General features: G+C 57.7%; 1 protein-coding gene across 1 annotated transcript in view; it reads left to right on the forward strand.

Moving 5' to 3' along the window:
• The window catches only part of Prdm12 (PR/SET domain 12), a 13,853-nt gene that overhangs the window by 786 nt on the left and 5,735 nt on the right, over window positions 1-7,332 (forward strand). The window contains exons 2-3 of the mRNA XM_010627455.2: window positions 1,158-1,348; window positions 2,576-2,731. Coding sequence (XP_010625757.1) covers window positions 1,158-1,348; window positions 2,576-2,731 — 347 coding nt within the window. The remainder of the gene's footprint in view (window positions 1-1,157; window positions 1,349-2,575; window positions 2,732-7,332) is intronic.

Here is a 7,332-nt window from a genome sequence, read left to right on the forward strand (position 1 = left end):
GAGAGAGAGAGAGAGAGAGAGAGAGAGAGAGAGAGAGGAGTTTCTTTTCTTTAAGACGTCTCAAGTTCTTACTCCTCATTCATCAACCCGCAAACAATGTCTCCCCCCCCGGTGCTGCGTCTCTGTGAGTCGGTCGCCCTCTCTTCCCCTTTACGATTTCTGTTCCTCTCTTAATTTACCGTGAAGACTAATTCCATCTCCATTCACACTATGTCAACCATCTAATCCCCCCCTTTTGTAAGGGGAATTCCTCGGCCTCTTTTAAACAAGTCCCCTCCACACTGAGCGACAATTTAGTGCTACAGCATTCTTCCAGGGCTAATGAATTTAGAATTAGCAATTTCTTTCGAATGGAGCCCAGTGAATGCGATCGCTTTAACAGCGTGACAAATCGCCGGCCGCGCTGCAATGGACACCGTTTAACCCCCCCTTTCAGCCGGCCCGCTTGCCGGGTATTTTCCCAGGTAGCTTAGAGGGGAACCTTGTAAGACAAGGAGGCCGCCCCCGTGGGCCTGGCTGCTCCCACCCTGGCTGCGGAGGCCTGACAAGGGGACTTCCAGGGGGCTGGGGCCGGTGCATCCCAGCCTGGAGAGGCGACTGCGGAGCTTGCCTGACGGGGTTCCTGGGGTCCTGCAGTCCAGCCTTTGGTGCCTCTGCCCAGATCGGTCCCCGGTGCTGACTGGCCAGGCTCCTCCGAAAGTGACCGTGCCTGTGCCTGCCAGGGTGCACAGGGGCCACCGAGTGACCCGCTGGCCAGAGCACCCTGAACAGGACTGGGCCAGAGTCCCGGGTCAGCGTTACATCGGGACGGACCTGGCCTGGGTCTCTCCACCTGTAACCTACGCACCGCAGTGGGCTCACTGGTTCTCACGCTTTTCCCCCGATGGAAGGCAGGGTAGGGGTGCAAGCTTTGAGGGTGTGGAGGAGCTGCGAACCTGCTCTTAGAAATGAGCCCCAGCGCGCTGCTCGCTTTGGGGGCTCGGAGGGTCCTGGGCTGTGACAGAGGGGACCCCCGTCACCAAACCTCTGCATGCGACCGCTTTCGGGTCACCGGAGAGACTTCTCCGTGTCGGTCGGAGGGCTTGGGCTGGCCAGGCTGGGGCGGTGTAACCGGCCTGGGCGGGACTGGCATTGACTGGCTCCCGTGGCTGCTGCAGAGGTGCAGAAACTGTCCAGCCTGGTGCTGCCAGTGGAGGTGATCATCGCTCAGAGCTCCATCCCTGGCGAGGGCCTCGGCATCTTCTCCAAAACGTGGATCAAGGCGGGCACGGAGATGGGCCCCTTCACCGGCCGTGTCATCGCCCCCGAGCATGTGGACATCTGCAAGAACAACAACTTGATGTGGGAGGTAGGCGAGGGGCGAGGGCTGCTGGGGCAGCTCTGGTTCTTCCCAGGAGCTGCGGGTGCTCCGGGCCTGAATGCCCCTGGGGTGGGACCTTCAGACAACCAGGGCCAGCCATGTGTGGAGCTTTCTTTCCTGGAGATTCCTCTGCAAATGGCCAGCCCAGGTCATCAGAGGGAAACACCTGCCTCTCCCTGCCGCTTAGGCTGACCCTGCAGCTGCCTGCACTTCACAGGTGGGGCGCAGGGATCCAGCAGGGCCCCACTGCTCGCCTGGGTCCTCAGGAGCTGCTGGGAAAGCCTACCTGGAGCGGCCTCCCAAACCCCATGTTTCTTGGGACTCGGTATCCCCACCCCAGGAGATGACAGGATCCGGTGGTCACTGCCATTCTGGCGTTGAGTCAGCCGAGCCCCCAGCCTACAGTCCACAGGGTTATCTAGCAGCCCTGTGAGTCACCGTCCCCATTTCACAGAAGGAAGCTGAGGCTTCGGTCCGGGCCTTCTGACCCCTACCTGCACAGTGCCAGATGCCGGCCAGGGCCACCCTGAGGACAAAGCCGCCCCAGCTGCTGTTCGTCCTCCTAACCTCATTCCTCCTGTACTGCTCCCCCAACCTGGCCGACACTGGGGAGCCCAGGGGGACAGTCCTGCAGCTGGCCACAGGGGCAGGAGGCAGGGCACAGGGGGCGACCCGCCCGAGGTCTCACCTGACCTCACCGTCCTCCTCTGGAGGCCTGAGCTGGTGATTGTCTTTTCCAGTCGTCTCTAGGTTATAAGTTAGGGTGTAGTTTGACCTCCAAGTGCCCTAGGCAGCTCCCACAAAGCAGCTCAGGCCAGGCCACTGAACAGCTTTCCTTCTCCGGGCTCCTGTGTTTTCTCTGAGGTCTTGGCCAGTGTTCCGGGTACCTCTGCAGCCCCAGGGGAGCCAGCTGGGGGCCGCTCTGTCTGGGCAGGGATCCCTCAAAGCCCCTCTTCTTCTGGGAGTCAGGAGCAGGGGCACATCATGGTCAGCCCCGGGGCGCTGGACACTGATGTCCCTTTGGCCCCTTCTAGCCTTCCAGCGAGAAACCGTTCCCCTAGCCTCCCTTTCCTCGGTGGGCGAACGGAGCTGATGGTAGCTTCGTCCACTTCCTGGGGTGCTTGGGAGTGGGACGTGTGTGAGGAGGAGCCCGGCCACAAACCATGCAGACGGCACAGCCCCGGCTCACCCGGGCTCCTCTCTACCTGCGCCCAGGTGTTCAATGAGGACGGGACGGTGCGGTACTTCATCGATGCCAGCCAGGAGGACCACCGCAGCTGGATGACCTACATCAAGTGTGCCCGGAATGAGCAGGAGCAAAACCTGGAGGTGGTCCAGATCGGCACGAGCATCTTCTACAAGGCCATCGAGGTCCGTGCGTGTGTGTGCACGTGTGTGTGTGTGTGGGGGCCATGGGGGTCCCTGCAGGAGGGGCACCACCGAGAACGGAGGGGCATCGATGCCGGCTCAGCTGGGGCTGCGGGGCTGGGGCTCCCGCCTCACGCTGCCTGTGGCACATTGGAAGGGTCCACGCATTCAACTTTACACTATGTGGTGTTGTGAATGTCTCCCAGGGACGTCCAGGTGACTGGCCGTGGGCGTGCTGTGCTCAGGGCTCAGGGACATTGGGGAGAGCGAGATGCACAGTGGGAAGCAGTCCAGGGATGCGGCTGTGGGGGAGAGGGAGGGCACACTGTGTGCCAGGCTGCCCGTGGACATGGGGCAGCACTATCGTGTCTGATGCCCAAGTGCCCCGTGAGGAGGTCCCGGTGTGACCTGCAGCCCACAGCCCTGGAAACAGCCTCCCTGCCGGGCCTCTGGGGGTCAGCACGGGTTGCTGCGCCGTGACGTGAGCCTTCTCAGAGCGGTGGGGCAGAGTGGGGTGGCGGAAAGGCTGGGCCACTCCGCACCTGTCCGAGGACTCGAGGTGAGGGCTGAGCCAGGCCTGGGAAGGGCAGTGCTCCTGGTAGGGAGCCCTTGGCAGAGGTGGAGAAGCTGAGTGCAGCGGGCAGGTGGCTGGCACTGCAGCCCCGTGGCCACGCCACAGGGATTCTCCCGGACGGACAGTGCCCCCGGGCAGGAGTTTGGTTAGCACTGACCTGTGTGTGAGCACCATGCGGGGTGACAGCTGTCCCACTGCACTGGCCTGGCCCCCGGCGTCTGGGCACCTGCTCCCACGTGGGGAGAAGCAAGACTGGCGGGGTTGGGGGGCTGAGGCTCGGGTGTGCTTTCCAGTGGCCTGGAGGAGCCCCTGGGGGACCACGGAAGGCTTCCTTTTAGTCCCCACTCCATTTGCTCCCTGGGGCTCAGAGCCTTGAGCTCTTTCAAAGAGTCTCTGGGATGCCCAGGTCTCCCAGCTTCGGGGACTGGGGTCCTATTGTCGCCGATTAGCCAGGCCCCAGGGATCCTCCCGGGGATGAGGGCCTTGGCCTGACCTGGAGCAGCATGGGGCTGAGTCCCAGCTGAGGGGCGGCCCTGGAGGCCCAGGAGGAGGGGAGGAGGCAGGGCAAGCAGGGCCTTGTTGGAGCCCAAGTGCCATGGCCAGGGTGGGTCAGGAGGGTGGCCCCTGTGACCCTCTGGCTGAGGTACCACCTCCTAGAATTGGCTTCCAGGGCAGCTGAAAACCACTTTTAGCAGAGTGCATCCTCCAGGGTCCTCACCCGGCCTTCAGGCACTCTCTCTCTCTCTCTCTCTCTCTCTCTCTCTCTCTCTCTCTCTCTCACACACACACACACACACACACACACACACACACACACACACACACAATTACAGTCATGCACTCCTTCCAGCCACAGGAGGCACACATATGTCCCCAGCCAGGAACTCCTGTGTATGTTCTTTTGGCAACAGGGCTCCCGGCTGGGGCAGGCACGGGGCCCTGTGCCTCAGCACCCTGCACACGTCACAGCTGCAGAAAGCCAAACAGGGTCAGGGTGCATGAGCAGACACTGATGCAGAAATGCAGAGTCAACCAGGAGTGGGGCACACGCCCGTCATCCCAGCACTCAGGAGGCTGAGGCAGGAGGATCGCCCGGAGTTTGAGGCCAGCCTGGGCTGCAAAGCAAGATCCAGTTTCAAAAAACAAAACAAAATAAAACAACCAAACCAAACCAAAACAAAACAAAAAACAGAAAGAAAAGAAAAAATGCAGAATGAGAGGCCAAGGTGGCTCCAGGGAGGGATTTGAATTTCTAGGGTTAGGGGGAAAAGTTCATGTATATTTGATCAGGAATTGAGTTTGTAAACCATACTGTTGTGAATATGGTGCAATGACTCAGACTAACGGAGGCACCAACATGTCATGCCCGTCATTGCTTTAAGGGTCAGGAGTTCCCTACGATGGGACTGTGAACCAGGGGCGGGACATAAAACACCCCCAAGTCCTGCCCGTACGTGAAGCTGGGCACAGTTTTCTCCGCAGCAGATCCACTCGTGCTGGGTGGGTCGCGGGTCCAGGTGTCCACGAATGCTGTCAGGGTTACTCCGCTTGTGCGGGCTGGATCGGGGCCCCTGGGGTCACCCCGGCCATCGCATTTTATGACAGTAACCTGTTGTTTGCCGGAAGGTGGGCTGCATGTTCGTGGTGAGAGCGTGGCACCTGGCTGGGTCTGTCCCGAGCCGGCCACGGCTGCCTGCCTTCCAGGTGGGGGGCGGGGGGCATTCGGTAGCTCGGGGACCCAGGTGTCCCAGCAACACACGGCTGTCCCAAGACTTTTGCCTGATTTTAAAGCTGGTACAAGGAGAGGGTTTAGGGTTAGATTATTACCATTTTGGATTTTGGTCCTCGGATGAAAATTCTCAGCCTTTCCCTTCCCTGTTTTTCGCCAATGATTGGACCCTGAAACGCAGGCTTTTCTTGCCACATTTTCTGCTCATTTCAGGTAATTAAGCCTTTTCTTTTTTCTCTTACTTATTTTTAAAATTTATTTTCAGTACCAGAGATTGAACCTAGACCTTGTTACTTGCTATGCAAACTCTACCCCTGAGCTACAGTAAGCACTTTAAAAAATTTGTATTCTGACTCAGGGTCTTGCTAAGTTTCCCAGACTGGTTGAAAACGTGAGCTCCTCCTGCCTCAGCCTCCTGAATAGCTGGGTTTCCAAGCCTGCACCACAGTACCCGACTCTTCTCTTAACTATAAGGACAAATATGACTGCTCTTTTGACCTTGCTCATTTCGGACACACTTAAAGCGTCAGTGTTACCGTTACCAGATGACTCTGCACTGACCCCCTTTGCAAAATGTCTCAGAAACATTTTTTTTTTTTTTGTACTGGAGAGTGCATCTGCCAGGACCATGCTCCTGTTATTTAAGCAAGTGCTCTATCACCAAGCTATGCTCCCATCCATGCAGATTTTTTTTTTCTTTTTTAGACAAGGTCTCGCTCTGTAGTTCAGGTTGGCTCCGAATTCACTGTGCAGCCCAGGCTGGCCTTGAACTCCTGGTGTTCCCCCTGCTTTGATCTCTGAGTGTGCACCACACCTGGCTCCAGCCAGAACTGTTTAAAAATAGAATTCTTTTTAAAAATAGAATTTGGCCAGGTGTGGTGGTGCACATCTGTCATCCCAGCACTTGGGAGGCTGAGGCAGGAGGATTGCCACCACCAGTCTGAGGCCAGCCCGGGCTCCAAATCGAGTTCAAATCCCACCTGAACTATAGAGCAAGAACCTGTCTCAAAACACCAAAAACCAAAACCCCACAATAGAATTTGTTCTGCCCTGTGAGGTGCTCTCTATTTCTATTCCTGTCCTGTTTATTATTTATTTATGTAGCTAGCTGAGGTGTTGGGGATGGAACCCAGGGCCCGGCATGCCTCACCCTGCTCTCCCCACTTTAATGATGATAAAACCGAGGTTCAGGGGACCCTGGGAGTCTGCTGAGCAGGGCGGTGATCCCAGGCCTGTCTGGCTGCGGAGCTCAGTGCCCGACAGCCCTGGGCGGTCTCCCTGGCCGGTGTCTGTTTGCCGGGACTCTATTAATTGACGTGTCAGGACATCTGTGTACGATGGAAATTGATGTTCAGCCAGATGACACCGCCGTCTCCTGCTCGGGGACAGCCGGAGCAGTCTCCAGGGAGCATGCTCAATGGTGCGGCATGAATTTGTATTAGGAAAACAAACCCCACCACTCATCATGTCCAAATGAGGATAAAAATTCAGAAAGCGGAGCAGGACAGAACTCAGGGCTGCCGAGGACGTTAAGATGAACAAGCCGAGAGGCCTACAACTTGTTGAGTGAAGACCTGGGCCTTGGGGGTGGGTTTTATGGGGCGGGAATTGGTCCCTTTGGGAGATGCTTTCATCGGTGGCGCGTCCTGAGCCCATGTCAGCACCGGAACCGGGAGTGAGCAGCTGACTCAGGCCATTGCAGCCCCGGGCCTGCGCAGGGCTGGCCTAGGCCGGCTGAGGAACAGTGGTGACTGTGCTCTCGCGGGCCTGCTGGGGCTGTGTGCTGTGCCCTGGAAGCCGTGAGAGGCCTGGGGAGAATCTCCGGGAGCAGCCGCAGCTCCAGGGTCTCCTGGGCTGGACCACAGGGCTCGGGGGATGCAGCGTGTCTGGAAGCGGGTAGGGAGCAGGACCAGGGTCCCAGTCCCCTCCTGAGTCCATGCGGCTGATATCATCTAGCTGCCTGGGGACCTGTGTCCTTCTCAATTCCACTCAGTTCTTCTAATGGACTTTTCAATAGTTTTTTGATAAAGGGTCTCGCTGTGTAGTCTAGGCTGGCCTTGAACTCATTGTGTAGCCCAGGTTGTCCTCAAACTCATGGTGATCCTCCTGCCTCAGCCTCCTGAGTGTTGGGATTGCAGTGTGTGCCACCAGAGCTGGCTTTAGACTTTTCTTTCTTCTTTTTAAAAATGTTTTTTTCAGGCCAGGGATTTAGCTCAGTGGCATTGTGCCTGCCTCACAATTGCAAGGTCCTGAGTTCGATCCCCCGTACCAAAAAAAAAAAAAAAAAAAATCTTTTTTTTT

This window comes from Fukomys damarensis, unplaced genomic scaffold (genome assembly GCF_012274545.1).
Source record: "Fukomys damarensis isolate Sample0158 unplaced genomic scaffold, DMR_v1.0_HiC HiC_scaffold_36, whole genome shotgun sequence".
NCBI classification, from domain to species: Eukaryota; Metazoa; Chordata; class Mammalia; order Rodentia; family Bathyergidae; genus Fukomys; species Fukomys damarensis.